This window comes from Electrona antarctica (assembly GCF_951216825.1).
Source record: "Electrona antarctica genome assembly, chromosome: 10".
Lineage (NCBI taxonomy): Eukaryota > Metazoa > Chordata > Actinopteri > Myctophiformes > Myctophidae > Electrona > Electrona antarctica.
This window is the reverse complement of record NC_136791.1, coordinates 29,870,788-29,892,469: the sequence shown is the minus strand read 5'-3', so window position 1 is coordinate 29,892,469 and position 21,682 is coordinate 29,870,788. Positions and strand designations below refer to the sequence as shown.

At 41.9% G+C, this 21,682-nt stretch overlaps 1 protein-coding gene across 4 annotated transcripts in view; it reads left to right on the top strand.

Annotated features, from left to right (window-relative positions):
• The first annotated feature begins 1,814 nt into the window (after positions 1-1,814).
• Positions 1,815-21,682, top strand: part of klc1b (kinesin light chain 1b) — a 49,202-nt gene continuing 29,334 nt past the window's right edge. For 3 of the 4 annotated variants that reach the window (XM_079512017.1, XM_079512020.1, XM_079512019.1), the window contains exons 1-6: positions 1,815-1,954; positions 12,417-12,693; positions 13,451-13,681; positions 17,723-17,804; positions 18,974-19,202; positions 20,249-20,336. In XM_079512017.1, the coding sequence (XP_079368143.1) occupies positions 12,445-12,693; positions 13,451-13,681; positions 17,723-17,804; positions 18,974-19,202; positions 20,249-20,336 (879 nt within the window). In that variant the 5' untranslated portion in view covers positions 1,815-1,954; positions 12,417-12,444. Of the gene's footprint in view, positions 1,955-1,975; positions 2,026-12,416; positions 12,694-13,450; positions 13,682-17,722; positions 17,805-18,973; positions 19,203-20,248; positions 20,337-21,682 lie in introns of those variants that run through there. The other variant, XM_079512018.1, reaches the window with a different exon arrangement.

The window sequence follows — 21,682 nt, the reverse complement described above, 5'->3', positions numbered from 1 at the left end:
AGATTCTAGGTCAACACTTGTTTTCTTGTCATTAAGATAACACCAAGATAACATTTGAAATTCTATTTAACAGTTATACAATACACTTCTATGGCATTCTCAGTGGAGAGTAAACCCAAAATCCAGTGAGCATAATCCCAAAAAGTATGAAGAAGAGCACATCTCACATTTCAGGTCAAGGAGGACACAATACTCACATTTCACTGTTTTTTTTTATACTCTTGGCAAAGGAAATATGCTTACGTATTTTGGCACAGAGCCTTCTTCAGGGTGTTTCCAAATGCGCAAGCACTTTTTATGGTGATGTGAGATAAATGAAAAAGAAATGTATATTGTCCTCCTTGACCTGGACATATAAGGTGTGCTACCTTTTCATATTTTGGAGAATAAAGTCTGTATCACTTGGCTGATGTTTGTGTTTAAAAAGGAGGTGTATTTGGTTATGACTTATGACGCTCTATCCTATCTGTATTTCAGAATAAACCAGGGCTGCTTTCCTTTCCACCCTAGTCATCCTCAACTCTACCTGCCTTGTGTCAGTGACTGTTTGCAGCTTGATGAGGAGATATTTTCCCTCATACCTTTTACTTTCACGTTTGCTTAGATTTATTTTATTTTTTGCCTGACCAATGGCCATCCATTCATTCACTGATATTGACTTCCCCAGTTACATGAATCTGTAAGCATGTTGTTATCGTCAGAGTTTTGGTCTTGTTTTTTGTTCATCCAGTGGATCTTTTAGGGCCCTTAAAGAAGGCCAAATCTCAAAATCAGCCACCCTAAGATTTAGGGGAGCTGATTTTGGCCCAAATGATTAATGTGAGGACATGTCCACAAGGGGGAGCGGTGGCACAGTTTATAATATCCACAGAACTCTTTACCCACCCTGGCTCTATACCGGCTTAGACTATATACTCTAAGCTCTATACCCACCCAGACAGTAGGTCCGTCCAGGTTGTAAATGCCGGCTCCGTATCACATAAGACCAATGTCTAATGCCCTAGTTATTATGTCAGACAGTGACTCACAGACTGTGACATACACTGTATGGCGAGAATGATCATAGTGCAGAAGATGTTCTCGACTTGATATGGACCTCCTCACATGATGTAGGCAGCAGCCAGGGCCAGGCCACACAAAACAGTCAAGTCATGCATAACAAATAATATCTATGTATATAATATACATAAAACAAACCAAACTTGTTCTACCTATCGTAGATCTGTTCTTTTAGTACTCCGCTCGCGCGATGGAGCTTCAAGTGGTGGTGGTCAGAGCCAGCCATCTAATAGAAGAGTTACGATATTGAGGGGGCAGAAACCGAGCGCTCGAGCGCTGTTCATGCAGCTGTTCATGCAAGCTTGAGTTGGAAATACATTGTTTTCAATGAGGGCGGCCGCAAATAAGAGCAATTTTAGGCATGTGTGCAACCATGCCAACTGTTTTAAAGTATTGTACAGTAACAACTAAAGTCTCTGCAATGTTTATGTTGTACGATTACTACAAAACAATCTAAAATAAAGGGATTTAACAGGATCATTATATTACAGCTGGGCTGTTGCCTGAGTCCAATGCATTTCTGCCTACTTTAGGGTCCAGCGCTCTGATCCATAGCTCTAATGCGTTGCATTTATAACGCATTAGAGCTATGGACCAGAGCTAAGGACAACCTATTTGTTGTCCCCCATTCTCAAATAGAAGTAGAGCCGCCATTGGACTGGACCCATGAAGTGAACGCAGTTTGCGTAACTGTCTATGGTGCTCTGGTGGTGGTAACCTCGCCTCACCAGTCTTTCCACCTCGGAAGGTGGTGGTAAAAATATCTATGGTGAAAACAACGTGACGTCACTCCACAATAGCCTGGTGGCTGCTGGGAGAGCAGCTCGCGCTGGAGCACGCAGCAGACATTTTGGATTTAAAGGGGCTGAGGCAGCTGTCAGTCCGCTAGCTCTCGGTAAGTGAGATTTAACACGAATATAACCACCCGTTTCAACGATATATCTGAGCGTTTCGCTTCCATGTGGCGTAGGTTCGTTATTATCTCTAGACGTTTTTAGGGAGAGTTGGTTTGAACGATGGCAACGCGGCACTATTTTGGGGAGTGGTTGTAATGCTAACTGGCTAATGCTAGCTGAAGCTGACGAGACCGCAAAAAAAGACCAGCAACAAGCTGTATGGTTTGTTTCGTAGGAGGCACTGACTGAGCAGTCTGTCTGGGTGTGTAGGGTTTTACGCCCAACATCTGAGAAAAATAAATTATGTCAGGTCTAGTAACACTGACTGCGAAATCTGATGTCAAATGTATTTGTGTATTTGTGTAATGTATTTGTGTGCTGATAAGCAGTCCTTTTTTAATAATGGAGGTGATGCAGACAGATTCATGATCTGTTTTGTTTGAAGCCAGACGCCAAAATCAACACCTATAATTTATTATTTTATTCAATCTGCCTTCTGTTTATTATTGCAAGTCAACATGGTGCAGCAGAGCCATTTGCACTAACAATATATCAAATATATTTCATGTGTTCTAGAATGTACTTGATTTATCAACACTTGAAACAGACAAGCTACAAGATGCTCTGATAAAACGGTTAGAAAAGAGGCATTAGACTATAATTACACACGCCTAAAGGCAGAGAGATTCTGCATTTGATATTTCCCCTTGCACCTTCCTTGGGCAGGCTGATTCAACAGTCATATTTGTGAGAAACTAGCAGGTGGTTTCAATGGGGATGATTCATGATTTAGTACAGTGTCACTGGCACTTCCCCCAGAGTTGTCCCTGATGTCCTGCCACACCCTCCCGGTTTGGCTGGCACTTCTTTGTGCCCGGGACAGGGAAAAGGGTGCACAGGAAACACAAAAGATACATTGACAAGTGGACAGGAAATGCATATTGCAGAGTGATGGCACAGAGGTCAGCTGCTGCTTTTGTTGATGCAATGCAGTCCTAGATTTTCTAAATGCACAGGCCAGGATTTCATTGCTTTATATAGCCTAATAACATTGCACCACACCCCATCTTAAAGCTTTCTGCCTAAGGTCTTGATCTGGTGCAGAACTGCAGATCTGGTTATTCATCATTTATATCTAAACTATCTCGTGAATTTCCAGAGCAGTTTTTTCTGTATCTACTAATTCAATAGCCATGTTGTAATATTAGAGTAGATTGTGTGCTGAAACAAAGGACGGTAAAGGGTAAAACATTATTATTGGAAACTGTAAGCAAGCCATAGCAACTACAGAGAATAATTCATGAGCACATGATTTCTGTTCTTCCCTGAGGACGGCAGCCCCTCAGTCTTGCTCTTGTAGATCTAGCTGCAGTAAGCGATTGCACTTGCCAATAGCAAGTGCACCACAGTGCACCGGCTGGGGTAATTCAGTTCATCCCCTGTCCTTTCATATCAGCCTGCAGAGAGGCGGATGTTTTGTTTTATTCGAGGAGGATGATGAAGATGATGATGTGGTAGACAGTGTGTGTGTGTTAGGTTAACCCATTCTGAATGGGAACCCCTTTTGGTGTTTTAAGCATTACGTTATACTTTATTGAAAAATAGCAGATCTACGAGCTTGTAGGTCTGCCATTTTTGAAAAATCTTAAAAATGTGGCGCAAATCTTTGAATGTATATTCGAGCGAACGTTTTTAACTCAAATCTTTGCTTCTCAGGGGTTCCTGGAATAACATATTTTCAGATGGGGGCGGTGGCCAATTACATATATATTTTTGGGGTCCTTGACATGAAAATGTTTGAGAACCACTGACATAGAAACATGGGTTTTTCAGAAAACTGTCACGATTTAGAAGGCATTTGTAGAATCGTCCTCAGGACTAAATGGGTTAATTTCAGAGACGGATATTGATGCTGATATTAGCCTAAAAAACTACAGTGCAGTTAGCCTCTATAATGTGTGGGTCAGTCAGATGGATGTTAATGAAGTCTGGGCCTTTAGTAATCTGGACTCTGGAGGGGACAGGCTGAGATGACGTGGTGCTGGTGACATACTGCTCAGAGGAGGGGTGAATCCATGAAGGTCATTCCACCAAATTAACTAATTTAATTTCCCATGCGCTATTATAATGTCACTGTGTATCGTTGCCTGCATCCTCCTTTTTGATGCATCATTGTTCTGGCGTTATTATAGGCAAGTGGAGAGATGGGCTGCAGTGTTTTAGGTGCGACTGACCGCTATATCCATTGCACTTGGTTTGGATGGTATTTAATTATTTCTTCATACATACATCAAACCGTACCAGGAAAAAAGAAAAACAAATATGTAGGGGTTGGAGGAACCTGTAATATGCGGATGTCCCACCTCTTCCGGAAGTTTTGTGACACCCATCAAATCCCACAGAAGTGGAACAATTCCATTGTTTATCATAATTTACAGACATAGTTCATCCTTTCCGATTGGCTCCTGGGATCTGATTTGGGCTTTTGGAATCCTGGGATCTGAAGTGGGCTTTTGTAACACATTATAATAACACATTTACGCGTATGCTATCTTAGGATGGATTTTCCCTTTTGAGAAAAAAGTCGTCCGGAAGTTTTGTGACACCCATCAAATCCCACAGAAGTTTACAATTCCTTTTGTTTATCATAATTTACAGACATAGTTCATCCTTTCTGATTGGCTCCTGGGATCTGATTTGGGCTTTTGGAATCCTGGGATCTGAAGTGGGCTTTTGTAACACATTATAATAACACATTTACGTATATGCTATCTAAGGATGGATTTTCCCTTTTGAGAAAAAAGTCGTCGAGGTGACATTGTGACTGAGGGAGGCCTAGCCCTTATTTTTTGAGTGGTGCAGCCACTCCATTGTCCAGCAATAGACTCCCTACCCTGCCTGCATCCCTGCCTGGGTCCCTGGGTCTGTCCAAGCACGGAAATAGTGTCACGGTCACTCTGTCATTTCTCATCCGTGTCGGACGTAGGCCGGCCCGGCCCCCTGGCCTCGTTCCTGTGGGTCTGGAAGTTCCGGGGACCCCCACACGGAGTTGCACCACTCAGTTCACACGGGTGTGATTTTTTTTCCTTTACCATGTTGTCAGATACTGGCTACAGGCTTAGTTACATTGCATAAATAATTCCCCAGAGTTATGCTTGCCTTGTTGAGCACCTAGTCATGTAATGTATTATGAGTCGGCGTTGTTGTTTACATGTATGATACAGTGCGTCGTCATCTCTGGACTGGTTCCCATAACATTGTAATATTCTAGCTGGGCCTGACAAGAGTAGTTGACTTTTTCAGGAGTATAATTTTGAGTATGGTTAGGCATTTGGGGCTTACAGCAAATGTTATGTTAGGATAAGGGGCCTGGGAATGAATGTCGGTCAATTCCAATGGAATACCTTCACAAATACCTCGCAAGACTGTGGGTTTAACCTTTGGAACTGTTTTGTATACAGGGCCTTGGTGGCGCGTGAAAACGCCTTTAGCCTCATTATGCTAGGCCTTTTGTGTCCTGATGGCAGTAGAAGCAGTGTCTAGATCAGGATTGCTCTCCTCCCCCTCCCTCATCCAGCCTTTCTCCTCTTTTGCCGGTGTGGGCGGGGCGGGGCAGGTCCGTGATGTCTGCTCTCTGAGATCAGGCTGGCTGCTCTGACTGAGCAAATCAAATGGGAAGGTCACCATCCAGTAGGCAACTGCTCTGGTCTCCTCAGTCTGCAGACTCTGCACTCACTCATCCCCCAGTCCTGTCGCATCAACCTGTCTGTTTCATTCTGAATGGGTTGTCTCTTTCCCTACGGACTAGCAAAGCCTTTTTCTAAACGATGCTATTTGCTGGGATGTAGTAGTAGAGCTATTGCTGAAGGAGGAGTTGTTATTTCATCAGTCTTTATTCTGTGCCAAACGATGTGGATCTGATCCGCCAGACCGCCACAGGAACTGAGGTTAGTTTTGTGGTCCAGCAAGCAGCAGCAAGTAGCTGAAAACGCAGCTAGCATGAATGATATATGAGTTGCTTAAGGAGGTACTGCATAGGTTGTGTAAGAATTGAGGTATTCTCAGGGAGACTACCTCTATTATTGTTCAGGATTGAAACTTGGATTTTGATGAGCTATAATTATTTCATACAATGTTCCTCTGTATTATTAAATCAATAGTACAGTCACAGAAACTATTTACCATGTCACAGATAAAACTGTCCTTTGCACTACTTGCCATGTGTGATGATACCAAAGTAGGTTTAACAACACTTTTTCTAGCTTTGTAGCTGCTAGTGTGAAGTTGAAGCCAGTTCAAGATTGTTTTGCTTAGATACATCTGACAAGATACACTTGTATCATGTATCTTCATGTCGCTGGCTTCTGAGTGTGAACCCAGCATTATTTTTGATGTTTTTTGTGTACACTATATGAATTATAAATGAAGTATTTCTAGTGTGTTATTTTGGATGTGTTAACTTCATTTTTAGTTTAATCAATTTGTACACAAAAAGACTGGTCATTGTGAGTACCTGTGGCAAAACATGACCAGTAGTTTGAAGTCTGTGATGCATAGTCGTCCGTGTCACAGCGCACACATACTGTTACTTTTATATTTGTTTATGCAAATACAAAGCCCAGGCTACCTGTTTCTATCCTGAGCAAAATGAAAGGCTCCTTTTATAAGCACCTGTATGCTGCACCATTGATGTAGCAGTTTGTATGAAGTCTGAACCAGTCTTTTCATCCACAGTGGTGTTAAATCCCTGAGACCCAGTATGTCTGTTGTTTCTGTGTTGCAATAATAACCTGTCTAAATGGTTTGTGACGGATTTCATCTGTATTTCAGAGAGCTCATGTTACCACCACAGAATAATGAACTCAGACTTCTTCAGTGCCATGCCTTCTCAAGCAGAGATGAAAGCTCTTCTTCCTGTGTTTTGTGTATCTGAGATGTTCTGAGAAGGTCTTGAGCTTGAGCTTGTTGATGTTGTAATCTCGGCACCACTGAAAAAGAGGGTCTCAGCCCTCAGTGTGTTCTCCGAGAACTAAATAAAGGTTGAAATGAAAATGAAATGAAAGTTCTACATGAAGGGTCAGACAACTGGAACTGTCTGTCTGTGAACATTTTAATGTGTTTTGCATGTAGGCTGGGGCGCGGGCACATTGTCGAATTTGAAGTCGGTGGGGTGAATGGTTCTCGAGTTACGTGGAACGATGGAAGTAACGATGGAAGTTGGAGATCTATACATGCTCTCCAACTTCCTCCAACGGGTATTGCATAGCCACCCATCTGTCTGTGTCCCTTTTATGCCCATATATGGAGATTTCTGTATCTGTCTCTCTGTGTCCCTTTATTCCTATATGGAGTTCTGTGTCGGGCATGACCAAATATGCAGTGTTGTGATGTCAGACCAGGCCAGCTCCATAATTGGAGCCTGGGCAGGGGCCCTGTCCAGAGCCCGGGCAGAGGCCTTTTGTGGCGGTACTAAACAACCGTGGGTCCGACGAACTCAACACCGGGCACTGTACTCCCTGTGGGGGTGTGGAACGCGTGTATTGAATTTGTGGTTACGTGGATTTTACAACCGTACACACGTACAAACAGAGACATCGTGCATAGATGGATAAAAGATGTGAAAGCATATCATGTAAAACATGTTTACCAGATTGACACTGAGTTTGATGGTTGCCTTCATGCCTTCCAATTATTGGTTTTGCTTCTGTGACGTGTCTGTCCTGAATGTAGTCTACAGAAGATTCAGCATGCTACAGTATGTGGTACTCTTATACAGTGACTCACTACTGTCTGCTCATTCAGGCCACGAATAAGCATCTGTGTAGACTATGCACAACATTTTGTGTTTTGAAGGCATGGAAAATGTAGCAAAGGACACACACAACTAGACTTAAACTAATGAGTGTAAGGCTGAGCCTTCTCTTATTTTTGTTGCCTCTTCGATAGAGCCTTTGTTTCCACAGAGCTGGTGCATCACCTATATTTGGTCAATGATATATCTTCAACGCCACGTAGTGGCTTTGCTCCGTGCCCTTTGAAGAAGTCTGGTTACCCATGGCTAAATTTGTATTTAAGTGCCATGCTGCAGCCATCTAAGGTGAAGTATAGGATTCAGGAAGAGGAAGTGCAATACATTACTAACCCATTTAGGCCTGACGTCGAAATTTAAAAAAATGTCTTCTACATTCTGACAGTTTTCTGAAAAACCTCATGTTTCTGGATCAGTGATGCTCCATATTTCATGTCAAGGACCTCAAAAATTATATGTAATTGGCCACTGACCCCCATCTGAAAATATGTTATTCCAGGAACCCCTCAGAAGCAAAGATTTGAGTTAAAAACGTTCGCTGTGAAATAATATATATTCAAAGATTTGTGCCGCATTTTCATGATTTTTCCAAAATAGCAGCCGCGCTATGAGCTTGTATTATTGTATTACTTTTGCTATTTATCAATAGCAAAAGTATAACATAATGCTTAAAACACCAAAAGGGGTTCCCGCCCAGAATGGGCTAAATAACTGATGAAAGAATCTCAATGTCCATTGTGGGTCATAATGTATATTGTATGTATGTATGTGCTCATATATGACTTTGTAAGCATAGCTTTGCTGTTTAAGAGCTTAAACATAGTTTATACCTGCACTGCAGCAATATCATGGTGACTGACTTGCAGCGTTCTGTGCCCTCCCATGAGGTGTCTTAATTTTAGCTGCTGTTGTTGTAGATATGCCCTGTGTTACTGAAAAGTTGACTATTCACTCTCTCTTTGAGAGAAAATTGTGAGCCTGTCATATATTTATCATGCATTTATTTTGCAATGCTGCTGATTTTGAGGCTCTAAGGTGCTTTTGGTTCTTCCTGGTGAATCATAAGCGACAATAACATAAATAACACATTTTTTAGTTATGAGGTTTCATCCATCATCAGCAACACAAAACACCCTACGGCCCCTATGGTGGATCTTCCCAGATCTGGTCCATAGGGTTATGTATGTTACCTGACACTCCTATTGATCAACTGTGCCCCCATGCCCCTTCCAAAGCCTCCTGCTCTGAGAAATGCACAGGCTCTAAGTCATCTTGATTAGATTCAGCAATTTCCACAGCCTGACTGAGATGTAGCTGTCCATTAATTGACCGCAGTAGCTGACGGCATGTCCTGTTCTGTGTATTCACGGGGCCCGCCATCATGTGGGAAGTATCATAAATTACGCTCCCCTGTGCCTAGAAAAGATCTGGGATTCCAAGGTGGAGCGTGTGTGTAACATCAGAGGAAGAGATGGGATTACTTGTATCAAACATGCACACTTTGTTTTGGTGCTAACAAGAGTAACGCCTTAACCCATTTTGGGCGGGAACCCCTTTTGGGGGTTTAACTAAGCATTATGTTATACTTCAGCTATTGAAAAATAGCAGATCTACAAGCTCATAGCGCGCCACCGAGTGGCGCGCTATGAACTTGTAGGTCTGCTATTTTTGAAAAATCGTAAAATGCGGCACAAATCTTTGAATATATATATATTCTTTCAGAGCGAACGTTTTTTTTATTTCGACGTCAGGCCAAAATGGGTTAAGGGTGTTTCCTCCATTATACAGTTGTAAGCTTTGTTATTGTTGTCTGGTATCAAGTTAACCTGGAACCAACACACACACACAGGCAAATGTAAGCCGTTTTATTTGAGAGAATGCTTGTGACAGTTGAGCTACTAAGCCTTAGTTGGCTATTTGGTTAATCTGCTTAAACAATTTGATGCCTTAATGTGTGGCTACATCTAACCAGTCAGTCATCATTATATTGTCGGAAGTTACAGTATGGAAAAAAGGTGTATTCTTTTAGGTTGTCTATAAAAAGTGGTAAGTGAGCCACTTTAATGGTCTCTGTCCAAATGAAAATGCTGTGCATATGGAGAGCTGGTCGCAGTTATTTGACATTTGCTTCTAGATACGCACATGCGTATCTATCGCAAATGTTATGGTTAAATAACCACTGTTATCAATATCATATAACCTCCAGTTTATCACAGATTATGTACTTTTGTTTTTTACTTGACCCCTCCCTTTCTGGTTGTTAGTTTTCTTTATGTCAATGTTAGTTAATTGACTGAGGGTGTTCCTTGTTAATTTTGTAGCATTTTGAGACATTTTCTCACTAATATGGCTCTGCGTTTTGCGAGAACAGAAGATGAATGGATAGCATGGTGATCCGGGGAGTGGCTCACCAGTACATTTCCCTCTTGGCAGATGGTTCTCTCAGCTGGTGTTTCATCCCTTCCACACTCTGAAAACGCACCAACGCAGCAGACAAATGCGTTGGCTCTCGTTTCTGCCGGTCTGTTTCCCAGACCCCAGTAGAAGGGTAGAGCTATATTTTGTGGACCCACAGACATTTCTGTGATGTAATCCACAATGACGTGTCCCAATGAGTCATAGGCTATGTCCAGAGTGTTTGGTACTGATTTGCAGGCAGCAGTGGCACACGCTTTTTCCTCAAACGAGTCACGATTTTATTACTTTTATCCGGATGCTGTATTATTTCTGTCCTGATGAGTGAGTCTGCCATGTTATTACTTATTTACGCTCCCCTGTAATTGTCTCCTTGACTGTACAGTGTATTAGACATACAGTAGTCTCGCATAGACTATTCCACAATCTCTGAATGCTAGAGTCTGGAACTACACCTCCCGAAATCCGAGCAAGGAAGCTGCCATTTCTGTTCACGGAAATATTTGCATACATTTTTTATTTCCATTTCTGCTAAGCAGCAAGCTATATATGCTTAGATCATTTCGATTGATATTAGGATAAATTTGCACGACTGTAAAGACGAAACGTTGGGGCAGATGCTTCTCTTCCGCTTTATCGCTTGCTCATGATCAGAGCTTCTGTTCTCCAGACTGTATGACGGAAGCATTGGAAAATTGCGAGAGTCAACAGTCTGGCAACGCGAGACTAGGCATACAGTACAAGGACTCCTTGTAACTGGTATAACGACCCTTAGATCAAATCCACAGTTCCACAAGTCAAGAGTGTCCCTTTTTTCTCTCAGCTTGCATGCAGCAGATGCTCCAAACACACATATTCTCTTTGTCACAATGTTTGAAGCACATTTGACCGACAAATTTAATTGAATAGTGTTAATTTTGTTGACTAAGACTAAATACTAAGAGTTCTATATTTAGTCGACTAAAACTAGACTAAGACTATTCAGATGACGGAGACAGTACTAAAACTATATGGTGTGTTATCCAAAAGACTAAGACTAAAACAGAATTTGCTGTCAAAATGAACACAGACTCTAATCCTAATGGGAGAGCAGTGATGTAAATAGGTTGTCAATGTAATGGGTCCCGGGACCCAGAGGTGGTGTTTTAGATGGGTCCCAGGGACATTTTATGAGTCCTATTCAATGACGTTAGAGTACAGTAGTTAGTACAGTATTTCATCCCAGGACACCAGAGGGTGACATGATTGCATTCTTTCTCAATTTAGTGAGTCTAAGGATGCAGGATGCAGGCTATTTGCATCACTGGGAGAGAGAATGCTTGCATGCTATGCATTTAAATAACAAGTGTTACTAACCTGCTATGGTAATAAAATGTGAATTTATTTCCCTAGTAGTTTTATGGTTGTGACACTGGTGGTGTTTTCATGCCTATGATCCTCTGAAGCAGAGACATTTCAGCATGGGTGTTGTCGGGGCTCACAGTGTGAGTTCTCTGAAGTCTAAATGCTGCAGGATAGCAGCTTGTTTACATGTTGTTCTGTGAACAATGTCATGGATAGTTTGTTATATTATTGGCCAGTGCATAGTGTCGCCTATAGTATCGCCTGACAGTGTAAAGCCTGAGCAGCACATGGGTATTATGGACCAAAAATAGCTGCAGATCTCGCAATCTCGCAGCTCCTCATGCTGTGCGACAGTGCGACGCAAGTTGCAACTAAGTATAACTCGGGTTTAAGGAATCTGATGGAATTGAAGCCAGAGGGATGAGGGTTTACACTGGCAGTTGAACAAAGAAAGTAACCGAAGAGATGCGGTGGTGTTGTGACAGTAGACGTGCCTCTATGCACAAATACACAACTCTGCGTGCACACAGCTGGGTTCTTTCCTAATGTATGCAGCGGCGGCACACATCCTGCACGCTCGGATGCAGCTCATGAAAATCAAATTTTCTCCGAAGGTTGCTTTCATGTGAGTGAGGGAGAGTGTGGGTCTGAACACTTTTCTTCACAGAATGCCTATGAGCTATAGGCAACTCCTAGCCTCGGTAGTCGATAGATACCCAGGCTTTTATTTTTGTTCGCAGACACTCAGATCGATGATCCAATAGGATCCACCGCCTGTTTTCGACCGGCACCCGCTAGCGAACTGTTACTCCCAACAAAACCACATTTCACATTTTTTTAAATCATTTTCTTTCTTGTTTGAATAATCCTTCTATTCTTCTATTCTATTCCAGGTTTCCCTTGAGCTGCATCCAGAATATCATGTCCACAATGGTTTACCCAAGGGAAGAGAAACTCGAGAAGCTCTCCCAAGAGGAAATCATCTCCAACACCAAGCTGGTCATCCAGGGCCTGGAAGCCCTGAAGAACGAGCACAACTCCATCCTCCACAGCCTGCTGGAGACCATCAAGTGCCTGAAGAAGGATGAGGAGGCCAACCTGGTGCACGAGAAATCCAACCTGCTGCGCAAGTCGGTGGAGATGATCGAGTTGGGCCTGGGGGAGGCACAGGTGAGAATCGGCTTTATGGTCGCATCGCAGTTTTACGAGTAGAAAACAAAGAAGACAAAGAAAGTAAAGAAAAGAGGGGGTGGAGATCAAGGCAGGAAAGAAGAAAGTTTGAGTGCTTTAACCACAAAGAAGTAAAGGGTTTCACATATTTAGAAGCTTATTTCACAAACGGCACACTTGTAGGTTCTCTCTTGGCTTATTTTCGGGTGTGATACGGACCACTATGTAGAGGTGTTGAGGCTAATTTCTTTTTTTCCAATGTATTTTTATTGAGGCTCTGAAATTTCACAGCTGAACAATCGCAATTCAATGTATATAGAACCACACATTTTTTAAACACAACATAGGAAAACAACAAGTACCACAATACAATGCACAGACAAAAAACAAAATACAAACAAAATAAACAAAACGAGTACACCACAGTCTAGTCTCAGTGCATTTCGCTCAACAAAAAATGGTGTATGTTCATGTTGACAATATGTCATGTTTGTTGAGCGAGACACTGTGCAACAAAGTACAAATTAGGTTTTTAGTCCAGAGCCCTGAGGATATTGTTGTTTCTTCATAATTTCCTCATTCTATATTGAGCTTAGAACAGTGATCATGATTCACTCGGTTCAACTCTGTTTCCTCAACTCTTTTGTCTTTTTCTTCATAAACGGTTTGCCTCTCTGGCACCACCGTCATCGCTCCTAGTATTTCATTATCGATGTCTCTCCTAATGCTGAGCGAACCGTCCCCCTCCTCCTCCCAGGTGATGATGGCCCTGTCCAACCACCTGAACGCGGTGGAGTCTGAGAAGCAGAAGCTGCGTGCCCAGGTCCGGAGGCTGTGCCAGGAGAACCAGTGGCTGCGAGACGAGCTGGCCAACACGCAGCAGAAGCTGCAGAAGAGCGAGCAGAGCGTGGCGCAGCTGGAGGAGGAGAAGAAGCACCTGGAGTTCATGAACCAGCTGAAGAAGTACGACGAGGACGTCTCGCCCACAGTGAGTGCTATCTTCAGGAACAATGATATAACCCATTTAGGCCTGACGTTGAAATTTAAAATAATGTCTTCTAAATGATGACTATTTTCTGAAAAACCAGTGGTGCTCAATATTTCATGTCAAGGACCCCAAACATGATATGTAATTAATATCAATTGTAGATTTGAGTTAAAAACGTTCACTCTGAAAGAATATACATTCAAAGATTTGAGCCACATTTTCAAGAATTTTCAAAAATAGCAGACCTACACGAGTGCCACACTACGAGCTTGTAGTCTGCTATTTTTCAATAGCTAAAGTATAACATAATGTGTAAAACACCAAAAAGGGTTCCCGCCCAGAATGGGATAAACAACTTTATGTTGTCCAATTTATGTTACGACCCTTGGTCTAGGGCAGTGGTTTTCAACCATTTTCATATCGAGGCCCGTTATTTATTCGATGCCACGGACCATTTCATGAGATTTAGCCTCACAGACCCAAAACTAAAGAATATTTTGTTATCGTTGGATAAGATTTTGTCCACAATTACATGCTGTATTGATGTGGTACCATAGGAGAGATAACAGGCAAACGTTGATCAAAATAACAATTCTTCTACATCTTGTAAATTTTAATTAAGTAATGCAGATGTTTAACAATAAGTTAACTCTTGAGAGCATAGAATGAAACCAGATGGACCCTTATGGATCCATTTGGTTTTATTTTACGCTTTCAAGAGTTAAAGATCTATAAGGGGAGGACTTCACGGCTGAAGTGGTGACGAGCCGCCCAGATTCGTCTGGAACCAGGCTATAACCAACTAGGGCCCAGTTAGTGCCCTGCACGGGCCTAAAATATGGACCCTGGCCCGGCCCTAAGCCCGTTGGTCAAGTACAGAAACGGCCCCCGAAGCCCGACACCTTTTTATTTATTATTTCTAGCATGTGCGCCGCTTTATTGGTGAACGGCATGCAGCAGCGGCAGCCACTCACTCTCAGCTGCACTATCTCGCGCTCCGATAAACCCACATTAAGAACAACAAGTCAAGAACACATACATCACACTAAAAAGTACTTAGTTGTAGTTGTACAACTGCTGCACTGTCAATCAGCAGCACTCTAATCGCAGCGCGACGCGTTGAGCTTGTAGATCTGCTGTGTTTGTGCGTGTGTGTGTGCACATCTGCGCTGCATAATAATTAGGAGAGAGAGAGGACGGTGCGCACGGAGAGACGGAAGAGAAGGAAGGAGAAATGTTTGATTAAGAGAATGTAAAACACGTTGTTTGTTTAAAGTCTTTAGTCTTTACCAGATTTTAGTGTGTGTGTGTGTGTGTGTGTGTGTGTGTGTGGGGGGGGGGGGGGTGTTGTAGATCGGCTGTGTGTGTGCACCCATTTTTATGTGTGCCTTTGTTTAAAAATGATTGCTCTTAGTAATTTCAAGAATAAATCAAATAAATTCCAAAAATTTAGAAAACAATTGTTTAAGAAGTAGTAGCAAATAGCTTGTAGATCGGCTATTTGCTACTACTTCTTAAACACTTGTTTTCCCCGACCGCAGGCGAGACCAAACTATAGGAATACTCTGTCATACAAGTAAAAATAGTCCTGCATTATTGGTCTAGGGGTATGATTCTCGCTTCGGATGTCTGCAGGCACATGAAATGTGATGGTCTGGACTGTGCGTGAGTGTGTGCACGCATGTGTGAATGAAAGAGAGAGAGAGAGAGAGAGAGTTTGTCCCAGGAGAATGTCTAATTTCTCTTTTGGATCACAGGCTAAAAGGTTTGGGAACCACTGTCCTAAATTATATATTGTTTTATCAGATATGATATGTCATATGTCTATTAGGTTGGGCTACATTGTACTTAACGATCCCTGAAGGTAAAAGATGTTGTCGTCATCATTAGAGCCATTGTTTGACATGCAAGGTAAACGAGCCATTAAAAAAAAGAAAATGAAAACCCTGCAATGACAATAATTTAATCTATTATAATTAGATCTATTATTTGGGAGATTTGAGTCGTACCGAGTTTGAGTTGATTTTCTGAATGACGATTCACAAATAAACAATGCTTGTGTAAGTCATTCTTTATGCTTTTTTTTTAGGCATTTAATTTCAGTTTGAGTGCACTTTTCTGTGCAGTGCTTAGATTGCAGGTCTCCGCTGTAACGGGAGTCTTCAAAAAATATATAGTTGACTGATCATTTTTCTTTTTCTCTGCTCTCGGAAAAGCTTTGTGTTTGAATTGGTTTGATTTCTGCGTTTTCAGATAACTTCTGTGTCGGTTTTCACTTGGTACTGGCAGGAGGTGATAACGTAGTTGTTTATTAACAAGTCCAAGGACAAACAGCTTTTTTTACATTATTAAAGTATAAAAGAAAACGTATGCGTCTGCGATAAGCACAGCTAGTTAGTCATGTTTAACCCATTTAGACCGAGGACGATTCTACAAATGTCTTCTAAATCATTGCTCAACCTTTTTCATGTCAAGGACCCCCAGAATTATATGTAATTGGCCGCCGACCACCATCTGAAAATACATGTATGTTGTTCCAGTGACCCCCCTCGGCGTGAGCCGAGTGCCGCTCTATGAGCTTGTAGATCTGCTATTTATCAATAGCTAAAGTATAAAATAATGCTTAAAACACAGAAAGGGGTTCCCGCCCAGAATGGGTTTAAACTAGTGCTGACCTCGATTAGTCGAATAGTCGACTAATCGACCGGAACGGGTCTCAGTCGACTGACAACCTCTCAGTCGATGTTCACCAAAAATAATGTTTTTTTTCTTTTTTCACTGATACCATTTTTTCTTGTGTTTTTAAAGTTACTAAAGTATGAAGAAGTATGAAGAAAATGTGTTAGACACACTTTAAAAAATGATGCGAAAGTAGCAGATCTACAATCTCCCAATGCATCACGATTCACTGCCATTGTTTTATAGAATGCAATGGTAAATGATATTGAATACACACTCATACACCATACAAACTTAGCTGTAACATTATTCCATTTCTTAATATCTGACAATGTTCATTTCAAATTAAATTAATTAAAAAAATCTATATCCATTATGACAAACCATTAGTATATATATATTTAGGCTATTGTATGATCTGTCAGCGGTCAGGGATGGATTAACCCAAGCATTATATGTGAAGGGTGTGCAACAGGGCATACAGTAATTAGGCAACTAATGCTAGAAAAGCCATATGCTAGAAACGTTCTCACAATGACTGGTATATCCTAATTGTAGTTGTAGCAAGAAGAGGAAATTGCCTGTGTGCATAGTGTTCCAGGAATGAGCCTTGTTATGGGCAGGTCATCATTGATCTGGTGTTGAAGATGACTCCCTCGATACTCTGACCTTTATCTGTAGTCACTGGAAGAGGATGTAATGGCTTATATAGATGTATGCTTGACCGCTTACCTCAGCGGGAGCACAAAGCTATGCAGACCGTGGTCTTTACCCGGCAGCCCAATTAAGAAAATAATTGATTTAATTTAGTACATACAAGTTTTCATCATCATTATATTTGTGTTGAGCCGTAGGGTGGCTTCTTAGATGGTCAGAGAGATCGTCGTAATATACCACGTCTTGACATTACCTTTTTGTAGTAAATGTGACTTTTTACATTTTATTTTTACCATTTATTTATTTTCTTTTTGTATTTGAGTGCAGTAGTTACAAATGAGATGCAATGTTCTTATAACCAAAGAACCAACAATGAAATTACACCTACACAAACATTTCCCAATAACAGATGTTTGATAGAAAGCGTGTCTCATATTGGAGGTTGTTGGCGATTGCATTTTGTATAATCATCTGACTCTTTGAATCATTTTTATTTTTTGTAAGAATAAAGATAGACTCCTGAGACACATGCTCAATTTACACGGCAGTTAAAATGATCAGTACTACTATATCTAATTGACCAACTCCCCCAAGTGTGAAATAGCCGCTGTCTGAATATGGTCAATATATCTCTCCATGGTCCTTGGTCCTGGGCGTGGCGTCTGTTAGAAGGTCTAATGTTTGATTTGTGATGTGCTTCATCAGCAGGAGGAGAAAGATGGGGAAACTCCCAAAGACTCCCTGGATGACCTGTTCCCCAACGACGAGGAGGAGCACGGACAAGGCAGTAAGAACCAAGAACAGTCAATTACAATTTAGGCATTTAGCACGCAGACACGCTTAATCCAGAGCAACTTGCAGTGAGCAAAAACAACACATGGTAATGCATCAAATAGACAAATACATAAAAATAGTCATCAATAATCATAAGGAAGCTAAGAACCTAGCATCTGTCTAACTGTAGGAAAAAAAAGTACACTAAAGCTTTTAAAGCTTTAAAGCTGAGTATACACTATAGAGTGCTATGTCAACATAAAACGCTATCCGTCTACACCTCGCATCACGGTTCTCTTCACAGATGATCTTGTGACTTGTATTTATTGTGCTTGGAAGAGTATAGTTTCAAAGTGAGACAAATGTTGTCATTGGCTGACAAAATAAACTAGATCATCTTCATTTTTTAATTTTGCTGAATGATAAATATCTAAAAATAATCCGTTGTTCCCCTTAGTTTCAACCTGTCGTCCACATTTTGAGCATGTCAAATTCTATTAAAAAAAAAAAAACATGGAAAATACAAGCTCACGGCAACATGTGAGCTGCTTCAATATAATTAGACCAGTGTTTATTAGGGTTGTCCCGATCCGATCACTTTGGGAAATCCCTAGTATCAATATTATATCCATGTCATGATATTAGACTGGATATCATCTGTGATTTAGGATGTTATACTATTGTGATATGGCATAAGTGTTCTATACAAAAATATATAAATATCGGGTCGGGAAAAATCGGTATCGGCAGATACTCAAAATCAAAATGATCGGAATCGGATCGGGAGCAAAATAAAAAGAAGAAGAAAAAAAAAAAAACGTGATGGGGACATCCCTAGTGTTTATCCTTCCTCATGCACTCTCCTCCGGAACCACCCCGCCTTGTAGATCTGCTATTTTCAATAGATTTGGTACAATTGAATATATATTGGCCTGGGCCGTGGCTCAGCGGTCCAAGCTGGTAATCCAGTCTGGCAGTGTGTCGCGGGTTCGACTCCCGATCCCGAAGTCCTTTACTGCATGTCATCCCCCCATCTCTCTCCCCATTTCCTGTCAGCCTACTGTCTGTCCCTCCATAAAAAATATAAAATAAAGGTGAAAGCCACAGAAAAAAACCCATTTAAAGTAAAACAATTGAGTACTTTTTCCACCACTGCCCCCCCCCCCCCCCCCCCCCCCACAGTGCAACACCAGCACAACAGTGCAGCGGTTGCGGCCGCCCAGCAGGGAGGTTACGAGATCCCGGCCCGCCTGAGGACCCTCCACAACCTGGTGATCCAGTACGCCTCCCAGGGCAGGTACGAGGTGGCGGTGCCCCTGTGCAAGCAGGCCCTGGAGGACCTGGAGAAGACCTCTGGACACGACCACCCGGACGTGGCCACCATGCTCAACATCCTGGCCCTGGTTTACAGGTCAGAACATCAGCAGCATTCCTCCCTCCCTCTCTCAGGCACATTAACTGCAGGGGCCATAAGCTAATCTTATACTGCGTTCACACAAAGACGCAGTCTACCATTCATTGTCAATGGAAGCCAGCGACATGACGATACAAAGACGCAGTCTACCATTCATTGTCAATGGAAGACAGTGACATGACGATACAAAGATACAGTCTACCATTCATTGTCAATGGAAGACTGTGACATGACGATACAAAGATACAGTCTACCATTCATTGTCAATGGAAGACAGCGACATGACGATACAAAGACACAGTCTACCATTCATTGTCAATGGAAGCGACATGACAATGCATGCACGCTGTTCCAAATGATACTCCCATTCGTCTTTGCGTCTGCCCCTGTGAACGCACCACAAAGCTTCACCCATGTTATTTCACCCTTTTTTATGGTATAGTTCTTGTTATAGGAGACAAGCCTTCAGGATAACTGTCTGTCTGGGTGTTTGTCTAGCACCAGATTTCTTGTGCGCGCTGCCAGTAAGCCAAAGATGTTCCTCCACACACATTGAGCCGCTCCAACATTTGTGTTTGTTTTGGGTGACTTTTCCAGCACAAGTGTCTATTTTTGAGTGTCTCTCCACCTTTGTGTGTCTGTGTCTGTTTGTACCTACAATGTGATGATGTATGATGATAAGTACGCCCCTCACTTCACAAGTGTATTTATTTATTTATTCATATTGGAAATCAACGGGGCTCAGATCAGGCTGAAACCTTGCCCAAAATTGTTGTCATGCCACGTCATAGACAACCGACATCACAGGCCACATGTAGTGTGAGATCTACAATGGACCTATGCATAGTTATTTATCTAGAGGCGCATGGAGCTCCAAAATTGGAGCCCATAGAGCAGCAGGCATACTAGCGTTTCAGATGATAGAATTTTAAATTCGATTTTAAATGTGAAAAGTCCTGCAATCTGGGCCGCCAGGCTATGGCAGATTCACTGGGCTGACATACCGTAAGTTCTAACCCTGTCTATCATGTTTTTCTTGTCAGGGATCAGAACAAATACAAAGAGGCCGCCCACCTGCTCAACGACGCACTGTCCATCCGTGAGAAAACCCTGGGCAAAGACCACCCTGCCGTAAGTAGCCCCCACCACCACCACGTTGACCGTGGCAACATCCGTAGTAGGGGTGTCAATTGTCGATTCGAATTAGAATCGCGATTCCCGTTATGAACGTTTCAAAATCGATTCATAATTTCCAAAAATCGTTTTTTCTCTTTTTGTTTTTTCTGGTTACAGTTACAGGAGTTTTCACTACATGGTGTTTGTGATATGAAATGTAAGCTTACCCTAATCACAGTAAACATCATGTCTTCAGTCATTTTCAAGTTACTGTAGTATAGTCACTTCAGTTGGCTGGAGTAGATTGTGATGAAATCCTATGTATTGAATCGAGAATCATTTTGAATAGAGAATCGTTTTGAATCTGGAAAAAAATCTGTTTTTGGATTGAGAATCGAGTTGAGTTGAATCGAATCGTGACCCCCAAAGATTCACAGCCCTAATCCGTAGTGTCGACTAGAAAACTGATTAAAGCCAGATTAGGCTCAAAATTGCACAAAAACTGTCAACAAGGAAGCAATAACCGAGATTGTCTTCTTTATTCTTCCGACCCTGTCAGCCGGCCTGTATGGATCTCATCCTTTATTGGAGTATTATGGATTTTTGACCAGCCTTCCCCTCAGTCTTTACAGCCATAACAGTAATCAATCACAGCTACTCAATTCCCCCTAGCCAAATCCATCCAAAACAAGTGACAGGAGTGTATGTTAAGACATGAAATCTTCCCTGAGTTTTGTCAAAGGATCAATAACAGATATGCGCTGCGGCGCCAGTGGATGACTGTGTTTGAACCAAAAGGAAGCATTTAAAGCACAGTTCTAGTCCCTGCAGCACTCGGGGCTTTGCCCTCTTCTTTCTCCATATCATTATGCTCTGATCCCCAAGACGGCATCATGGGACAAAACAACACTGGCTTCCACCGACTCTTAATTCCAGTCCCGTTCCCATTTCTCCATTCAGGAAGACCATGTAGAGGAATCCTCTGTTATATTAGCTCATACATGGGCAACTGGCGGCCCTGGGGGCCACATGCGGCCCCCACCATCACTTAATGTGGCCCTCAGGTTAATATCAGAATACTGATATAATTGATTTGTAAACATGACCCGCTTGAATTACTTCAGTCTAAATTAGTAGCTTAATGAGAAGTATTAAAATGTTGTTGTCTTTTTTATGTCCAATGTTTATAAAGGTAACAGTTCTATAGCCTAATTAAAGGCATTTAAAAATGTTACTTTTCAGAATTCCAATTGAAAAATAGAAAAAAGATTATTCAGGGTTTCAATTCAAATAATAGCAAAAATAGCTGATCTACAAGCTCAAACCACGTCGCAATGTGGTGTGTTTTGAGCTTGTAGTTG